At 33.8% G+C, this 20,824-nt stretch overlaps 1 protein-coding gene across 1 annotated transcript; it reads left to right on the top strand.

The window, feature by feature from the left end:
- Positions 1 to 699: 699 nt before the first annotated feature.
- LOC105343051 (agrin) lies at positions 700 to 20,781 on the top strand. The gene is made up of 24 exons (XM_066071445.1): positions 700 to 959; positions 3,265 to 3,355; positions 5,040 to 5,162; positions 5,324 to 5,461; positions 5,572 to 5,694; positions 6,166 to 6,330; positions 8,087 to 8,206; positions 8,458 to 8,583; positions 8,742 to 8,870; positions 10,637 to 10,765; positions 11,481 to 11,612; positions 12,303 to 12,437; positions 12,780 to 12,914; positions 13,472 to 13,585; positions 14,509 to 14,637; positions 14,921 to 14,963; positions 15,060 to 15,067; positions 15,435 to 15,569; positions 17,067 to 17,180; positions 17,438 to 17,566; positions 17,829 to 17,954; positions 18,633 to 18,758; positions 19,396 to 19,527; positions 19,928 to 20,781. Exons 1-24 carry the CDS (start codon positions 887 to 889, stop codon positions 19,977 to 19,979), a joined length of 2,727 nt encoding a protein of 908 aa, XP_065927517.1. The 5' UTR covers positions 700 to 886; the 3' UTR covers positions 19,980 to 20,781.
- The last annotated feature ends 43 nt before the right edge of the window (positions 20,782 to 20,824 follow it).

Consider the following 20,824-nt stretch of genomic DNA (forward strand, 5'->3'; position numbering starts at 1 on the left):
AAACTAGTATTAACAGTAAAGAAAAATCCAAATATTTTAGTATCAATATTTAAACATTTCCTCTTATATTTGTATAGAGCTATATTTTACTTAAAGAGATTGATACATACTAAAATGACTACAACCAATACAGATAAATGTTATTTCAATTACATTGTACACATCACTTGAGAAACAAATTTTTAAAAACTCAATATCTTATCCATCCTAATAAAGGTATTTTACCCGTATCATTCGCTCATTTTTTTTTTCATATAAATCCAGATGTACATTAAAACTCATGAGCTTTCGCGGTGCCCCCACCAGGGCGCGGCCCCCAGACCCCTTGCCTTTATATATATATATATATATATATATATATATATATATATATATATATATATATATATATATATATATATATATATATATATATATATATATATATATATATATAAAACGTGCACATCAAAGAGTTCTAGCTACACCCATGTTCTCTCTCTCTCTCTCTCTCACATACACATGAATCGAGAAATGAACACTAATATATACTTAGTTTTTAACTCTCTCACTGAGAGTGTATACCGAAACAACAAAACATGCCATTGAACTACTTAAAAGTTTCCTCTCTGACTCATTTCTGACTAACATTTTCTGTAATTTTTCTCTTATTCTCACGGTCCTAACTATCCTATACAAACAACAAATAACCACCCAGTCCGTAAATGTTTACGACGCAGTACCCTCCAACCTGCTCATAAATATCTGATTTATTGTGCCCTGTTCACGCTGTCTTTTGCTATAAAATAATCTACCCGAATTATTCAACCAAATTCTGCCAAAACTGCGTTCCTGAATTCGTGAAGTTACGTTCTAAGGTTTATAACATTCTAGTCGGACGTACAACATGAAAGCATTGATAATTATATTAATCGTCTGCTTGGTTTTTGCTAATGTTTGTGATAGCAAGAAAAACAAAGGTAAGAATTTGTAATAGACCCTTTTCCTGGTTTATTGGAACTATTTTTTCCGTTCATTGAATGACAACTGTACTGTGATCAGGCGTGAGATCAATACGCACTTTCCCTCTATCTTAAAATGTTCTAGAAAATGTTGCAAATGGCAATCATTTAGAATTTGAAAAAGATTTACATGTATTTACAATTTTCAGTGTCTTTAATTTGTCCGTGATAACACTAGGAATCGATTTTTTTTTTTATAATTCAGTCCTATTAATTCAAATGACATTGTTGTGACGCAAGCAGGGTTTGCATGGTAACATATTCTAAATTGCTGATACTTATGTAATTTGATTTATTTATTATGATTTAATTCTGGTTGTAACGCGGCATTTGATTGGATAGAAAAATGTAGTTAATTTGCATAACCTGGTTTGCACGTCACAAGACACGTTACAATGCACCAACGTCAAAAACGTACCATTCCCATTTCTGCTTGACGTTACGTTTGAATTTTGAACAGATTAATATCATTTTTAAAAGTAAAACGCTCTCAGTTAGAGAAAATTAAATTATAAGGAATAAACTCAATGACAAGTTTGAGCAATTTACGCTTTTTTATAATTATCCGCTTCGCGGATTATAAAGCTTAAACTGCTACAACCAAGGTTATACTCATATAAATTGGGTAGACATTGAGTTCATTTCTTAAATATGCCTGAATTTCTTTGATATTATGTTTTTTCTGTCTGAGGTTTGTACAAACCTACGTAAAAGAAAAACCCACTTTCTTAATTACTCTAAGATTTGCAACTCAATTTTACCGAAATATTTTTATATACATGTATACGTTAACAATTTACCGATAATTTTATAGGATTTGAACATTTTTCTAGTACAAATATACAGGATTTGGTACGAATTCAGAAACTGAGACTGGTTTCTTTCAACGTAGATATATTATACATGTATGTACTTAGAAAATTTGATAAACACAACATATATTAATATATGAGCCGGTCAATTACCTATTCGGCGTTGAAATAAGTTCAGGAAAGATGCATTTCCAAATATTTCAACGATTACGCATGTGTACATACATTTAGATTATGGGGGTTGCAATTTGTACAAACTTAAAGTGTAATAATTCTGTCAGCCAAAATGTTACAAGTGCCTCTTAACCCGAAAATTCATTTTAAGTGAAATCAGGTTTATTGGCTCTCAGATTTATCATTTTTAAACATGTATACAGAAAAACTGGTATTTTCATATCTTATATTGTTATACAATAATTAATCACCTAATTGTCAACGTAATTTTCCGTTTTTCCCCGATAACGACAAAGAGCACATGAAGGGTGTGACCGGTCAGCGAGGATGCTCACTTCTCCATGGCACCTGATCCTACCTCTATTTCTTTTTTTTCTTTTTTTTAGAGATGATCCATGCTTGCTCTGCTCCTGTCTTGTATATTTCCTTTGGACTTTTGATTTTGAACACTGTTAGTTATCTCCACATGTCATTTTATACATCTTTAATAAAAATTTATGCATCTACATTAAGAGGAATCGACAGTCGTGGCCATTTTTAGATTGTATCGATCTCCTTTAAAAAGAGAGCCCTGTATAAGCTCTATATCGGAATATAGGAAAATGCCCAAAATTAAAAGGTAAAATACATGGATTTTTTCTTTGCTGAATAATAGCTTATAGCTTAAGACATCACTATCTAAAGATTTAAGGAAGATCTGATGACCACCCACCCTCCTTAAATTCAGATTTTGATGATATTAACTTCAATTTGCTTAATCAATGAGAAGAGGGAAAAGAAAGGCTTATATAGACATTGCAATATTTTAATACTTTTTATCATGAAGTATTTCTTTAATTTCATTTTCTCATTTTTGATCAAATAATTTGTCTTTTTTTTTTTTTACAACACAAATGCACAAAAATAGATGTTGCTATCAAACTTATTCCAAGATTCGGAGCCACATTGATTTTTATACAATTCCAAAACAACGCAAACTAGTATACGTTTTAACATCTTGAATTTTATTTTCACATAGCTTCATATACAATGTTTTCTAGGCAGTAACCTTCTGTATAGAACGAATCTCGATGTAATTACTATTACGTCATCGACGAATTGGCGTTAATTGCGTTGTAAATTAAGAATAAAATCGTGAGAATTCAAGTTTTTTTTTCTCCAAAACAATTTAGATTGCCCTTTCAGTGTTTATTGTGCTATAAACCATTTGGATTGAAACGTGTCTTTGCAAGGAATTGACAACTTAGATTATAAAACTGACACTGTTTTTATTCTAGGAAGAAAGAAATCGAAATGTGACAAAAATGGCGGCCCGGTTTGTGGAGAAGATGGAAAATCGTACAAAAACGAATGCAAGGCTACCAAGAAGTAAGAGCCGTAACCGCGAACTTTTTTCAAGAAAAACAGAGAGAAATTGATAACACGTGTATTGAATTTAAACACATGACACTGAAACTATTTTTTTTGTAAGATTCCTAAATGCTGTTTGCTCCCTCCCCCTAAGAAAATGGTCGTGTAAGATATGGCAAATGCTTAATTATTGGTTAATTAGATCACATGTACATAAGTACAATTTCAAATTCTTAATACCTTTTTATTTATACCATTGTCTACTGTTTTATAATAAAATGAAATCATGCAATTGAACAATTTTCATCTACTGGTACATGTATATTCGGATCAATGATTTTAAAGACCTCAAAGAAAAACAAACATCAGTTGACAGCTAGTTTAGGTGGAATTCAGCATTTAACCCTAAAACAAATTCTTCAAAATTATCTGAGATTGCTTTAGTCACTGATTTACGGAAGCCCGTTGGTGCCAAACTCCTACGTGGTACCAACGGGCTTCCGTACTGATTCGTTTAATAACTTCTTTAATTTTTCTGAAACCTTAGAATGGCATGTTACAAAATAATTTCTTACGTGAAGTGGATTGTCATTGCAATCTTTTGTTTATAGAAAATGGTTTTTCCAATCTCAAAATAATTGAACATAATAATAAAACAACTATACGAGGGTCAATCAAAAATTACGAAGACAATATGACTCTCTCTCATATTAAAAAAAATGAATCATAACTAACAAATTAAGTAATGCACCAACATTTTTTTTATTCATTTGTGAAGTTTCATTCCATTTTATGAAAAGGTATTTTTGTTACCGATTTTAACAATATGTTTTGTCACCACGGAGCACGATGACGTTCAAAACATAATGTCAAGATGACGCACGCAAAACTTACAGAATTACCTATTTTAAAATCACACTTAGTCTCTTGTGCGTTTCATCTTACAATTTAAGACGAACAAAATATTCCACTTCATATTTGATCACATTTGTTCAAAAATCTTAAGTTAGTTCTTCGAAGTTTTCATTTTTTAACGTATTTTTCTTCGTTTGCATTAAGGAAAACCCTGAACGTCAGATAACGTTACTTATTCATTTGACCAAATATTTACATATATTCTGTTTTTGGGTTGTTTGATATCCAAAATGTATTACAGTAAAACATAAATTTGCATATTAATAATTTTCGACATATTTATTGCACCACTGAACATCTTTACAGTTTCTATCGGCTTTTCCCCCAAGTTAAATTCATACTTTTGTACTTCACGTTGCGTGGTGACGTCCGGGGACGTTACGTTTTCAGTCAGTTTTAAAGAGGACTATCTGTCTTTAGTAACTGATTTTTATGTAACGAAACAATGTATCCCGCTGTTATTGGGTGCATAAAATATCATAACAAATATTTCATTTGAGGATTTAATATTTTTTCGTTCGAAGTCCAAATCATAGAAATAATGCGTTCGACATTACTGGTATATGGTTTATTGTTGATGTAACACAGATTTTGACCGTGCGCCGTGACAACATATTTGCAGGACTGAATTCTAAATATTTTTTAAAATCAAAGAAAGATATTGAAATTAAACCTTTTCAAATACATTTTTGCGATGATTGGTTTTTGAAAGAGGGAATGAGGAAAATATTATAAAACATTTAATAAGGGTTTAAAGTGATAATGTCAATAATTATTTTTTTTCAAGAGGGGTAGCGATAGCATGCAATAAGACATGTCCATGTGGTCCTTGTATATGTACGGCTGATTACAGTCCGGTTTGTGGCAAAGACGGGAAGACCTATAGCAACAGCTGTAATGCAAAGTGCTCGTAAGTATGCAAAACAGCAACAAAAAATAAAGAAATGAAGAAATAAAAAAGAAAGAAAAGGGTTTAAAGTACAAAACACACACAAAAAAAACAAAAACATACCGTAGTATCAAATGTAAATTATCATATTTATAAGATTATTCATAATTCTTTTATGACAGAGGTCAAAAGGTAAAATGCGAGGGCGAGTGTCCTTGTCGAAAGAAGAAGACCTGTGATAGATGCTTGAAGAAGAAGCAGAAAGAAGTTTGTGGAAAAGACGGCAAAACCTACGTGAACAAGTGTTTGGCAAAATGCAGGTAAAGAAACTGAAATTTCAGAATCAAACGCTTTCCATTGAAACTTCATTTTCATTTTCTTCTAATTTTAGATATGTATTAATTTTTTTCTCGGTTTTCATTTGAAACAGTGGCCAGTCCATTGAGTGTAAAGGCCAATGCCCATGTCCAGTTTGTGACTGCTCCAAACCACGGACTGTATGCCAAACAAACGGCAACTCTTTTCCTGGAGTCAAATGCTACGACCCCTGCAGGTATTGTACATCTATGATCACGTAGCATGACAATACACGTAAAACTATACCCATCTCATCATGCAATAAACCAACTAACGGAGTAACTGTAACTGAGCGAGATTACGTAAATTGTTCTAAAAAAAGATTTAAAAACACTAGGTATACGTTTGGTAAAAGAGGGAACAAATAAAACAAAGCTAGCTAGAAGAAATAATGCAGTTATATAGATTTTATATACAAGGTAGCTTTGATTTCCTGTTCTTCAAAAGTATGTTTTTACTTGACACTGCGATCGACACGTCGACAATCAGTAAATAGATGTACATGTAAATCAGAGCGAGTTCTTTTTTATGTATATGTAAAATATGTTTCATAATTAGGAATTACAGCCAAACCCATATTACTTAGTACTTCTAACTCACTTAAAGATATACACTGTGGAATAGATATGGAAATTCGAGATACCAAGGATTGAATGTATAATTGTAGGAAGCAATGCAAAAAGATTTGGAAGAAGGCCAAGAAAAGCAAGAAACCTAACAAAAAGCCCGGATCTCGTCGACCCTCCAAGAGGTGTAGATGTAAAAAGAACAGAGTACCCGTATGTGGCGCAGACGGAAAAACATACGGAAATAGCTGTATGGCCAGATGCAAGTAAGATTTACATAACTTTCTTTCATGATATTTAAGGAATGAATTCAATATTTTTTTGTTTTATGCGATATAAAATGGTATGGGGCAGTTTAAGCTTTATAAACCACGACCTTAAAAAGAATGGTCGATTCAATCAAGACACTGAATTCATAAAAGTCATAAAAAAATCAAAGTTGCTGTGGAATCATTAGAATTCATGATGACTCGACTTAGCAGTATTCGTTGGTAGCCCTCTTCTACTTTACATACTCGACAAAAACAAATTTATAGTTATATATTTCTCATTGACGCATACAAGAAAATACACCCCAGCGAATAAGTTTTAAAAAACACCAAAAATCATAAAAAAAAAGGTCGACTCTAAGAATTTAAATAATTCTCGAGTATGAACTCATTTGATAAATAATCTTATTCTGGTTGTAACGCGCTTTCTTGTTGGCTAAAAAAATATTTTATATCGTATAAAGAATGTTGCCTACGTCATAGAAAGACTAATATAACGTCAAAAACGTATCAATACGCCTTACGTTACGTTTGAATTTTGTACAATTTTACATCATTCTAAAGTTCAAATGGCCGTTCTTATCTACAACGAAGAGTAAAAAAAATAATTTTTTATCAAATGAGTTCATACTCAAGAATTATTTAAATTCTTAGAGCCACAGCAACTTTGATTTTTTTAATGACTTTTATGAATTCAGTGTCTTGATTGAATCGACCATTCTATTTTAAGGTCTTCCGTGATGGTAATGCCTTTCTTTCTTTCTTTCCCCCTTTTTTGTCGGCAGAATTTCTCAGAGACAGCTGAATAGATTTTCCTTAAACTTTTAGAAATAATAGACAAAGTCCTCGAGGCTTTTTAATTTTTTTTTATCAAAATTCACTTCCGTTCGTCCGTTTCAGGTCCCGAGACAAAATCCTTGCCCTCTTGATATCTCAGAAACAGTAAAAACTTCAACAACTAATCTTTGCAGGATTGTAGTTCTATGTATGTAGATATGTTTATCTTAGAAACTGTAAGTGATCAAGAAGAAGAAGCAAAGATTTTAAGAAACAAGGACATTTGTCTAAAGAAATGTTTAACGGATTTAGTTTTGTCAACCGCCTCTTTCGGTTCTCATCTGAAGCGTTTAAAAAATAAAGTCTTTACTTAATTTAAATGAGTTTTAACTAATTGTTTTAATTCGTGTGGTAAACATTAATGTACATTTGCTAAATCTACAAGAATGGCAATATTCTATATTCATTCAGCACTTCTGTTTGTCCGTTTCCAGTCCCGAGACAAAAAACAAAAACCTTGCCTCAACGAAAACTCAGATTTTACTGAGACTTGAACAACTAAACTTGGAGGAAAGATAAAACTATATAAGGAGATATATTTAACATGTTTTATTTGAATCGGTGTAACTTCCGATGGGTCACAGGAAGTACTCTAAATATTGTGTGATTTTTTTCCATTTTCGTTGTTTTACATGCATATGGAAGTAAACCCTGGAAACTTCCTTCACGTGAAAAATTATGTTTATCATTTTTTTCTACATGAATGAAGATTCAGGGTAGATTAAGAACGGGAGACCATGTTGTTGCTATAGCAACAAGAGACTTATTGTATATGGGAAAACTAACTATCAATTTCCTGTACATGCCAGACATGTTAATGTCGATAGCAGAGGAGTGTCCAAAGCGTTATGATATATCCTTTGAAATTTTTATTTAGTTTGAATTATGACGGTTATTTTTATTTTGTATTTGCCAGACGTGTGAAAATCGTTAGCAGAGGAGAGTGTCCAGAGCTTTGCGCATGCCCATTGAATTATTTTCCAATTTGTGGGTCGAATAACAAAACTTATGACAACGAATGCTCTGCGAAGTGCGAGTAAGCCAACCACTGAAGTTAATTATACATAATGATTTTACTTTAAAAGATATGAAAAACTTAAGAGATAAAGCAAATATTTTAATTACAATACCATGATAGTACTTGGTAGTTACATGTTTTTAAATCCCACTATACCTACAATTTAGAGGCTAAAAAATCCAGTTCTTAATGAAAATTGTTTACAATAATTCAAGCAACAAGTGGTGATAAAAGTAACTGCATCAACTGAAACATTCTATCTTTGGCAGAAAACAGTCCGTTCTCTGCAACGGCCAGTGTCCATGTCAAGAATTAAAACCCTGTCCCCGAATCATTCTACAAGTCTGTGGAACAAACGGAGTAACATATGACAATGACTGTCTGGCAAGTCAAGCGTAAGTTTCAAAAATGCAATCATTATGCATCTATCTATCTATCTATCTATCTATCTATCTATCTATCTAAATGACGAGTAATAATTGCAAAAAATTAAAATTAAAATGCACAGACTAATAAGACTAATCGATCAACTGATTTCCGTTCTGTCGCTTAGAGGCCAGTCCGTGGCTTGTATGGGGGAGTGTCCGTGTAACGATAATCTGGTGCCTTGCCCCAGGATCATGAACAAAGTTTGTGGAACAGATAACAACACATACAACAACGACTGCCTGGCCAAACAAGCGTGAGGAGTTGATAGTCATTTTTTACACACACACACTCTCTCTCTCTCTCTCTCTCTCTCTCTCTCTCTCTCTCTCAAAACTGTTAAACTATTGTACAATTTTCAAGAACACCTTTTACACATATACTCAACTGTTTCAGTTGTTGTATTAGAAATCGTAAGCTTTATTTCAGGAAAAGTTGGGTGTTCATTATGGGAAGCTTTACTTATTTTTACATAGCTAATCGGATAAGTTTATAAAAAAATGTTGATAAACCAAGAGATAATGTCGCGATTGTAGATTAAAAAACATTAAATTATTTAAGCAATATTTTGATATTTCTATCGATATATTTGGCATATTTAGCTTACATTTCATAGACGTCGAAAAAAATTAACCCCAATTTTGGCCTTAAATTAGCTTATTTCATGCTATATCTCAATTTTTTTTAAAGATGTGACCCCAACATAATAGGTCCCCATCTTTATATCCATATGGTTTTCGGATGATTGCATTACTATTATTTCAAGTGCCAATCTCTTTAAAACGTGATTTCATTGGCTTGAGCTCTGTTCTTCGTCAGTAAGATCATATGACGAGAAATCTTCGTCATGAAGAATGGGCGGAGCGGAGCGAATCAAAGCGTAGTCCATTCTTCATGACGAATATTTCTCTTCATATGATCTTTCTTGTCTTAGAACAGAACCCAAGCCAATCAAATCAAAGATTTGAGGAAAATACACCGCCCCCTATTGTGTCCAAATATTGCCGTGCCTTAATTGATAAGTATGGAGCCCGGTGTATTTCTTTACAGTAAAATCGAGCACGTGTATTTTAACGTGGACTTTCAACCAAGTCATATGATAATAAATAATTATGATTTAAAGGATATTGGTTTTGATTAAATGGGATATTGGAATTGTGTTAAGTTGTTTAGTCTATACACATGATTTAAGATATACCTAAAATCTGTACAAGGTAACCAAATACATGTAAAAGCCGTTTTCTCTCTTCAATAAATATCAATGCGTCGAAAACTTTGCTCAAACAGTTTTAAAGACATGCCTAATATCTGCTATTTAAAACAAGAACTGTGTTTGCGAGAAAAAGGCAGGAAATTAATCATGTGAGGGAACATGTGAAGATGACAAATAATATGTGCAATTTAAAATGAAAAAAATTAAATGTGTGAATCTTGCACGAATTCACTGTGATTAAAAATAGCATAATTCACGGACAGCTTTACTTTGATTTGTGTGTATGGATGGGGGGGGGGGGGGGGGGGGGTATACATAGTGTCACGCAACGAAAAGTTTCCGAAACGTCCTTTTTCAAAGTTTCCACCAATTAAAAACTCTTCAGTGTTCCAGAAAATTAAAAGAATAATTCTTCACCACGAAGACAGCATTCTTAGCGAGAATTAGGGACATGTAATTGTCTGAATAATCGGGTTATGTTCTAAAACTATGAACAATTGAGGAAAGTATCTTAAAAAATGTGAAAATATATACAGTAAACTCCTTCCTTTGTTAGTTCACGTGTTGCATGAAGTTAGAGACCATCGAAAAAAAATTCTTACGCGGTGTTTTTGTTTTGGTAAACTATGATTTCTTTTATGACGTTTATCAATTCATACTTTGGACTTATTTCAGTTCGTAAAATTTTGGTAAAGTTCGTCATCTTCATATCCACATGAACTAATGAAAAAAAGAATTTTATTGTTGAACCATAAAAAACAGCTTTTTATTCAAATTTATACAAGTTATTCTAAAGATTTATTTCTTAGTGGGCAAACCATAGAGTGTACGGGTGAATGTCCCTGCCCCAGTTCTCTGCTGCCGTGCCCCCGCATTATGAACCCTGTCTGTGGTTCCGATGGTCAAACGTACAACAACGACTGCCTAGCAAGACAAGCGTAAGTGAAACACTCGATCCAACGTTCTAATCTCAAATAAAGCAACTTTGAATACGATTTTGTCAAAAATTACAAATGTAGAACCGATATGATGCTTTGCTCTTTTAGTTTTTAACCTATTGAAGGGGGCGTCTAATACTGTGGACTGATTAGAATTCGTGGTGGCTCAATTATCGTGTTATTCGCGGGTAGCCCTCGCCAACGAATTTAAATCCCCAACGAAAACTAATTATTAAAGGTTTGGTTTACCTACCGAGACAACTGAAAACTGACTTATCCACGAAATTAGATCCCCACGAACAAGCAAAAAACCAACAATCCACGAAAATTGGCCCCCACGAAATTAAATGATTCCACAGTATTTGCTTTCATGTACAATATTAAATATCACTTTCAACAGAGGATGTTTAAAGCGAGATTTTAAGAATGATTAAATGAACGGTTATTTTTAAAAAAAAAATTATTTGGATAAAAGCACGTATTACCTGAAAGTTTATAATGAAAGTAAACGATTGTTAGTCTAAGAATGTTCCGCTTATTTTTGTTGTTAACAGGAAAGATTACCAATTGCATTTCAAATATCACAAAATCGTGCACTCATATCTCATGTATCGTGCATCCAATATCGTACATCAAATTGCAATATAGTGCATCCAATATCACATATATCGTGCATCTAATATCACGTACCGTGCATCATTTGATGTCATTATAGTGGACAAACAATAAGTTGTCTAACAGCGTGCCCGTGCGCAGAGGAAACCTTGACTCCGTGTCCCAGAACAATGAACAAAGTGTGTGCAGCCGACGGACAGACATACAACAATGATTGTTTGGCCAGGCAGGCGTAAGTATACATGGGTGCTATCTTATGTATTAAGTTGCGCCACAGTAGTTTTATTTTCCCTATACTTTCATTGGATGGAAAAATTCGAAAATTCGAAAATTTCGCTTTCCAGTAAAAAAATAATTACTGACGGCCAGGCACGCTCGTGTTCAGAGATTTAAACAATAGAATGTAATTTCTTGAAGAAATGGCGTCTGGGAGACTGACTGTCCATCAAATAGCCCCTTCAGATCTGCATTGAAAATTAAATATGATAATTGTTTTTTACTGTAAATTATTCACAAGTAAAAAACAAATTCAAATATTTTAGATTTGAAATTTGAATACAGGCATTTCCTTCAATCTTCACACAAAGCTCTTCGTTTGAAGAAATAGATAAAGTTTAAAAATGTCAAGGACAATCCTATCCTCTTTAGGAATTCTTAATTTTATGTTAAACTGTATACGTTAACGTTAGTTGGACAACGTGATCTGTTAATTATTACATCATTTTAATAAAAACAGATGTTTTCTGTGGAAATATTAAATTATGTAATAAAAGTTATATATATATATATAATGAATGCTAAGGCGAAAAACAAAATTGATTGGAATAATCTTAATTAAAATGAAGTTAGAATGTCATGAAAACTACCCACACGACTTTAATGATTAATAAATGCTGTCATTAACATCGGATAAACATTTCAGAGGCCAGGTGGTGTTTTGTAATGGAGATTGTCCCTGCAAAGGAACAGATAACCTTCAGCCTTGTCCAAGAATCATGTTACCCGTATGCGGAGAGAACGGGCAAACATACGACAACCAATGCCTTCTGGAGCAAGCGTAAGAAAAGCCATCATGTTTATCTTTTTTATATTCAATTTAAAGAATCGTACAGACTTAATTCCAGTCCGATGAAAAAACGACTCTCTCTCTCTCTCTCTCTCTCTCTCTCTCTCTCTCTCTCTCTCAAACCTTAAATTTGACTCAAAACTGGTAAAACTACTGTACAATTTACAAGAATACCTTGACAAGTACAATACTTTACATACACACACTCTCTCTCTCTCTCTCTCTCTCTCTCTCTCTCTCTCTCTCTCTCAACTTTAATCATTACAGTCTTTGTTTAGTTTTGTATGCATCCATATCTATCTATCTATCTATCTATCTATCTATCTATCTCAGGGGCCAGACACTTTCTTGTTCCGGGGAGTGCCCATGCAGTGTCACGGGCGGTCTGCGTCCATGTCCGAGAATCTATAATCCTGTGTGTGGCTCCGATGGGAAAACCTACAACAACGATTGTCTAGCTAAACAAGGGTATGTAGATTGAAATTAACTTTTTCTATTTTATTTTTACCAGTATTTTCATCGAGAAAAACTTACTAACCATGAAATAATAATTATACTGTAATATTCTAGCTTTCTTATAATTTTGGTTGAATGATCATCGTGTGCAGTAAATGAAAAGATGCATTATTAAGTCGCCTGATATTATTATTCACATGAAATTCAAAGCATTATTATCTTAATGACCAGAAACGCAAACAACCGGATATGATTGTGAAGTAATTATCGGCATGCTGTTATGAGTTAATAAAGAAAATGGCATCGAAATTACAAAATGAAAATATTATTCTAAAAGTGGATGGAATGCGTCAATCGTCTACACTGCACCTATTAATCGTCATATATCCCATGTCTCCATGGCCCCATCGAACTTAGCAATAAGAGAGCCAGGGAAATTAATTTTCGTCTTGTCATTGGGGAATTATTCCCTATAACGATCTGTCCATTTTGTTGTGCTTTATTTCTTCAATGCATGTTTAGGGGTAATTTCTTTTATACTATTACTTGAATGTCATTTCATGGTGAAGAGGTGTGCAGGTGCTCCAAGAAGGACGATGTCCATGTTTCTGTCAGCTGATCAGTAAGCCGGTTTGTGGAGAGGACAATACGACATACGATAATGCCTGCAGCGCCAAGTGCAGGTAATGCTATATGTACAGTAACACACGGTTATATGCACAGTAAAGCACGGTTATAACGATCACGCTTATAAAGAATCGACGCTTATAGAGAAACACCCGCGATTCCCGGCCAAAATTCTTCATGTTTTAATGTCTTAATAATTTATTTTTTACGTTTATTGCGAAGTTGCAAATTAATAGCGAATTTATTGATACATGTATAACAAAGTAGCCCTTAATCCATTCTACTTGCAGGTAAAATTAATTCACTCTATTTTCCCTTATATATATAAAGCTTATTTATAACTGTTTAATTGTATATTTGTCTACTACCATAAATTATCAACTGCAATTTTATAATATAGAATTATTGACTGAGTATATGATGGCTTTTTCTGATTTGTTGGACTCGAAGACAGCAATGTTGCCCGAAGCCGAAGGTCAAAGACACATTTCTGTCTGAAGGTTCAACAATTCACATTTTGCGCGAATCCTTATCAACAACAGTTTTGTTACTGATTACAAGTAACAACCAGCTATTCATGTCGCACAGTCCATAGCGAACATTTATATTGAGTAGCTGTGACGTAGCGGTCTGACAATTTTATGTTGGACTGAATTTTTAACATTCGTTTTGTTGTACTTTTTGTTAGAAATAACTATAGAAGAATATTTTTAGGGGTATAACAATAAAATTGCTGACCACATTAAAATAAAACCAAAACGGTTGCTTTCAATTTGAAAAAAAAGTGAAACTATTTTTATGTAATAAAAGTGTTTGATAATATCCTTCGCCTTCGTTTAAAAAACCCCAAAATTAAACATTTTTTTTAGAATTCATAGTTCATACTCAAACAATTTGAAAGATGCCCTAAATTTTTGTTCATTACAGTAACTATCATTATCATTCACTTAACGTGAGTACATTTCTGGTTTTCCTCCAGTGGTGTGACGGTCGCCTGTGAGGGTCAGTGTCCCTGTCAACGAACCCAGAGGGTCTGTACTAGGGAATACAACCCAGTATGTGGGTCAGATGGACAGACCTACAGTAACAAATGTACTGCTGAATTACTGTAAGTATTGGTGAATAATGTAAACCCATTTTTATCCGCAACGACCTTATTGCGATTAACCAACACCCAAAAAAAACCCCACAAAAAAACAAAAAAAAAAACAAAACAAAACAAAACTGGTTTGCAGCGACTTTTTGCGATCAAAATGTGGATTGTGATGAAAATACAAGGCGATGGACATTAAATTTTTTGAATTTACAGTTTCTATTACAAATCAAAATTTATAACAATTTGTATTTGATGTTTTATAAGTATAGAGCTTATACGATAATGTTACGTTTAGGGGTCAGACAGTGAGATGCTTAGACCCACTTTTTTTTTGCAAAGTTAGACCTTACCATTAGGCACATAGTAGAATAGAAGGTCCAGCCACCCTTTTTTTCTCGCAGGAAAAATAATTGTTCATTAATGTACCTTGAAAGATTGAGAAGTTGGTGTCATAGGCATACTAGCCCCCCCCCCCCCTCCCCCCAGGGATTAGGATTTTGATGATTTTGGGAATAACGTTTTTTTTCTCTCAATATTTCTGAGTATCGGCCCCCACACACACACACACACTTTCTTCCGACGCCAGTGCACACCAATCAACAGATATAATGGCAATGCCAGAAAATATCACTCTCACTTTTATTTGATTAATTACTTGATGAATTTAATATTGAATGAACTCTTAATTCTCTCCGTGTTTTGTGTGTGTGTTGGGAAGATGGGGGCTAAGGTGGGGGGATTCAGTACTGTTTCGCAATTCATAAGATTTATTGATTGTGTAAAATAAAGTAATCTTGACATCTTTACAGAGGTCAGACCCTGGGCTGTGAGGGAGACTGCCCGTGTACCGCCAAGGGAAACCTCCGTCCCTGCCCCCGAATCTATAACCCGGTGTGTGGCACGGACGCCAAAACCTACAATAATAGATGTCTTGCACAACAAAGGTATCTATCGATATCAATTGCGTATAACTCTATCGTAAAGATTTTTTTATAAGGTAAAAGCATTGGTTACCAAAAACACCACAATGATAAAACAAGTTGCTGTCCTTTAAAAATGACTACAATACGTGGACCATTTGCATGTGTTTCCAACGAAAACGTGAAAGCCTTAAGATTATCAGAGATTCAACCCACTCTAGCCCCCTGCTTTTGATCACCAAATTTGTACGTTGTATTACGTATATGTATACCCCTGACATTTTATCTCAGAATTTTAAGGGTTCATACCTCTAAGATAATTATGATATATCTAATGAAGTTTGCATGTATAGTATCAGGCATTCGGTGAATTCTACTACTGTTAACCAACTTTTATTCGCTTGCGAAAAATTTCCGCGAGTTTCGCGAGGGCCTCGTTGTCGCGAATATTTCTTGCAGCGAACCATTCGTTGTCGTATTGTTTTTATAGTAAGACTGGTATGGAGAAGGCTCGGCCGCGAACATTAGTCGTAGCGAACTAATTTATCAGAAGTAAATCGCGAAATAACGTCGTTGCGAATAATAGTAGGTTTACAGTATTTGCGCACACATTACGATTTGCACTTCTTTGTTAAATATGCAGTGACAGCTTTCATATTTTGATGAATTTTTCTTGAGATTTAAACATTTAAACAGTGACATAATTATTCAATCCAACTTAAATGCTTAACAAATTTTAATCGGGAAGTACTCTAGCCTCGCCTACTAAAAGTAAAGTTAAGTTACATGTGTATTCGGAAAACAACAAAACATTGCAAATATGCTATTTGATGCATGTTGTAGTTTCAGCATAACATTAACTTATTTCATAATACTGACAGTTCATATCACATGCCGATCATTTCTTTGAAGGAATACTTTGTTTTTAGACTGTTTACCGACAACTTTACAATTACAGCGCCTTTGAACTTATGTGTGCATATGGTATATAATCCCGATCCCTATTCAGATAAACGTGTGCTTGCCTGGTTCCCTGGGCTACCCATTACGCACAGGAACCAGGCTAACTCATGCGCAGGCTGAATTTTCCCCATAGCATCCGGTTTAACCTCGCTTATATATTTTCTGCGTGGACCTCAGGGTCCACGCAAAAATCTCCTTATTTTCTACTTTAATAGCGTTGATGGTCGAAGCCTATTTAGCCTATATATAGACTGTTTTGATCTTCTTTAGAAAAAGAGCTCTATATAAAAATATAGGGGAAAAAATTGAAAAAGTAAAATACATGAATTTCTTTTTCTTAACGAAATAATATTGTATAGCTAAATAAGTCATAATCTCAAGGTATAATGTAGATCTAATGATAAATTTATTGACCATCCAGCCTCCTTAACTATTTTAAACAAAATCAATCCTTTTGACGAGGTCCATTTTATATAGAATCAAACTGTATCCAAAAAATTAAACTGTACCTAGCTTATTTAAAATGAGTTCTATAAATCAACACAATTTACATCTTAGCGGTGTTCAAGTGGCTCAAGACGGTAGATGTCCCTGTATATGTCAGGAGATATACAGCCCAGTCTGTGGCTCTGATGATAGGACGTACGACAACGCATGTAACGCTGGATGCAGGTACATTGATTGATTAATATATTCTTTGTTGTTTAACGTCATAATCGAGAATATTTCAATTTTGTTTTTTGTTTGGCTCTCAGAGATTATCAATACTGAGGGGTCCCAATTCAACAAAATCCTGGAGCCCCTTTGACATCAATATGTGCAAATGAAACTGTCAATTTTTATATGCAGTAAAGTAAATCCACAAAAAATGACAATCCTCGAAAATTGCCCCAGGCGGTTCCTCAGTTATTCTTTACTTGGTCTTTCAGTGGTGCGACGGTTGCTTGTGAGGGTCAGTGCCCCTGTCAAACATCATTGAAGGCCTGTACCAGAGAATACAACCCCGTATGTGGGTCAGATGGACAGACTTACAGCAATAAATGCAACGCCGAAGCTGCGTAAGTTCATATTCTTTCACGAATAAAAATGTGTTTTCTGGCGGGCAGCTACATTTTCGTGCATTCAGTGACCAACAGCTAGATGCAATGTAGTTTGTTCCGTACTTGTTCATTATTTTGTTTATGATCAAAAAATCCCTTTAACCTGCTAACTATTTTTTTTTATATATTGGTTAATGTTAAATTACTTTTGGAATCCGCGGAAATTGGTCTCCACGAATTCAAACGATTTCACAGTAATTTGTTTTATTCTCTTTTAAAGAAACGCAGAAATTGAATGTAACGGGACCTGTCCATGTAGAAAACCTTGCATCTGTCCATTCATACTAAAACCAGTTTGTGGTAAAGATGGAGTGAGTTATGACAACGAATGTGGAGCAAGATGCGCGTGAGTACTACCCCGGGGCCATGCTAAATTTGAAAAATTTTATATTAATATCAATTTTATGATGGGAGAGTGAGACAACGGGTATCAAATGTAAACTTGTCTTATATCAGTTGCCTGAAACTAGACGTTAAGGGTACTTTTTAAAATCTACAATATCAATTTTAATAAATTCTGAGGTGAAAATGCTATAATAACATCAAGATTGCCAATCCATTATTTTTTGGTCAATTTTGGTGCCTTTGTCGTACAGAATCAACGAGAAATAAAATCAATAGTATTAATACACGCTAAGGCGACCGCCATTTTGAGCAGATGTTAATTAACACACAAAGTAACTTATAGACTTATACAGGTAGTGATGTAAGTTTTAAGCAGTGTTTTACAATATCATTAGTATCCGTGACGTCTTAGACAGTAATATTTTATTGAAATCGACAACAAACACGTAATAAAATGTACCATTGCACCATTATGTTTGATAATCGTGACAGTATTTGTGATGCTTATAATAACTTTAGCTATCTATATAGGCTACAAAATACACCGGTTTCGCGGTTTGTCTTATAAGTGATATATTAGCATTTGAATTGCGTCTGTTCTCAAAATGAACATATGAAATGTTTATTTGTTTTTTAAAAAGTACGAATTAAAGTGTTATGAAAATATATTTGGTTTTAGTTCTCAGGCAGTCGAGTGTGAGGGACAGTGTCCTTGCAAAAAAGCATGTGCCTGCCCATTGATATATCTGCCTGTATGTGGAATGAACGGGAAAACATACGACAATGAATGCTCGGCAGAATGCGAGTATGTAAATTTGTCCTTCTTATATACAATGCATTTTGATTCACATTATAATTTTAATCTATCAAAATGTCTTCAATTCAGTTTAGATAAAGTAAATTGAAATCCGACGATCCGAATGACACAACAATGAGTTTATAAAGATTACATGCTTATAACACATGTATAATTTCCCGTAACATTTATATCATTATACTTTCATGTTAAATACTGAAATCTGATTGGTTTAGACGCAGTTGAAATCCGTTACCCTATGCGTTAGCAACACGCTTGGTAACGGGTAACACAACGAATTTTTACATACGCGTAAATTATGCGTGTACGGTTCGCCGAGGAATTCACATCATTTCTATATCAAAGCAGTAAAATTTTCTCTAAAATTAAGACATTCAGTATAATAAAATAAATAGTGCCTGTTTGGGAGGGTAACTGTTAAAATTGACACCCCTCGAAAAAAACCATTGTCAACCGACACGAAGCGGAGGTTTTCTCGGGGTGTCATTTTCAACAGTTACACTCCTAAACAGGCACTATTTATATAACAACTTTTTTTTGTAAATTTTGCTTTCAAAGTTGCGACCTAACTCATTGCAGAAATAGTTTTGATTGTTAAATGAGACATATTTCTTTTTTTGTCCAGTGGCACTGTAAAACAGTGTTCGGGGTCCTGTCCGTGCCCCGAGTCAAAACCATGCCTTTGTCCTCGCAACCTTGACCCAGTTTGTGGAAGCGATGGCGTCACTTATGGGAACGAATGTCAAGCTCAGTGCTCGTAAGAGGAGTTGAATAAGTTTTTAATATATCATGAAAATATTGGTTTGTTTTTTTGGGGGTCATATTTTAAAGAATTTTGCTAAGATAAATTGAATTAGTTGCAAATTTTATCTACAACTAATATTATATAATAAAGATCCTTTTTTAAGGTAAGATGGTTGCTCTGAGATATATTTAAAATACAAATGAGAGCATCTTATACTTTTCCAATTTTGCATCGTGTTTCACGCCTTTAACAATCACCACACTTTTACATGTATTCTCAAATCTAGTCCTGTTAGTTGACAATACTTGCTTTCTTTTCAACAACCATTTTCTAAAAAAGGAACTAATAGTGTAATGTGTGCATGTTTTAAAGTTATGTTTATTCCTAACAAATACCGCCTTTTTCTTCACAGGAAGCAATCCGTTGCCTGTAAAGGAGACTGTCCTTGTGCTATTGTATCTTAAACATACCCGGTATAATTGTATCCACATATATACTTCAAACAGAGCCGTAAACTGAATTATGAAGAGAAAAATGACTACAGCCATCGTTGTATCGCATCACGTTATAGGATTATGTCCAATTTTGTTCCTCATTAACCTAAGCTTTATTGTTCTTTCATCGTTATTTGTTTTATGTCTTCCATAACAATGTCTGTATAAAGCAATTCAATACACTGTACTGCGCATCGGCTATCATATTACATTGTAAAATGCAAAACAGAATAGAACAGAATACTGTAGCTTTATTATGCACAAATCTTTATAAATGATGTTGGAACAATATTTATTTTTCATTTAGAACTTGTTTTCAAAACTCTTGTTTAAGTGAACAAGATATTTTCAAATTTGGTTTAAAGAAGGGTAGTTATTAAAAGAAGTGAAAATGAAGATCATTAGTCTTGCACATGATACCATTGCAAGTTTAATCCCAAGAAGCATATTTGAATACAAAAATTGGCAATGCAAATATCCTATCATGAGATAGTCCAAATACACTATAAAACCATTTGCTACATTAGAAATAACAGAGAAATATAATTCTTATCTGTAAAATGGAGCAAGAAAAAGTTTGAAATTCTGTTGACTTTGGTTGAATTCTATATGCAATCTAATCAAAAGTCCTGTGTTGTTTTGGCGTGTTAGGATCGTTTTATTTTTCATGTCCATCAATCACTCATGCAGAATGATTTTATGTCATCCATTGTGCATTGGTTTAAGCAACAACGGCAAAATAAATCGTTTTTGAATTCTTTCATCGTCTTGTGTTCTTCTTGAAAAATGGAAACAATTCCTACAAGAAATGAATT

This window comes from Magallana gigas, chromosome 9 (genome assembly GCF_963853765.1).
Source record: "Magallana gigas chromosome 9, xbMagGiga1.1, whole genome shotgun sequence".
Taxonomy (NCBI): Eukaryota; Metazoa; Mollusca; class Bivalvia; order Ostreida; family Ostreidae; genus Magallana; species Magallana gigas.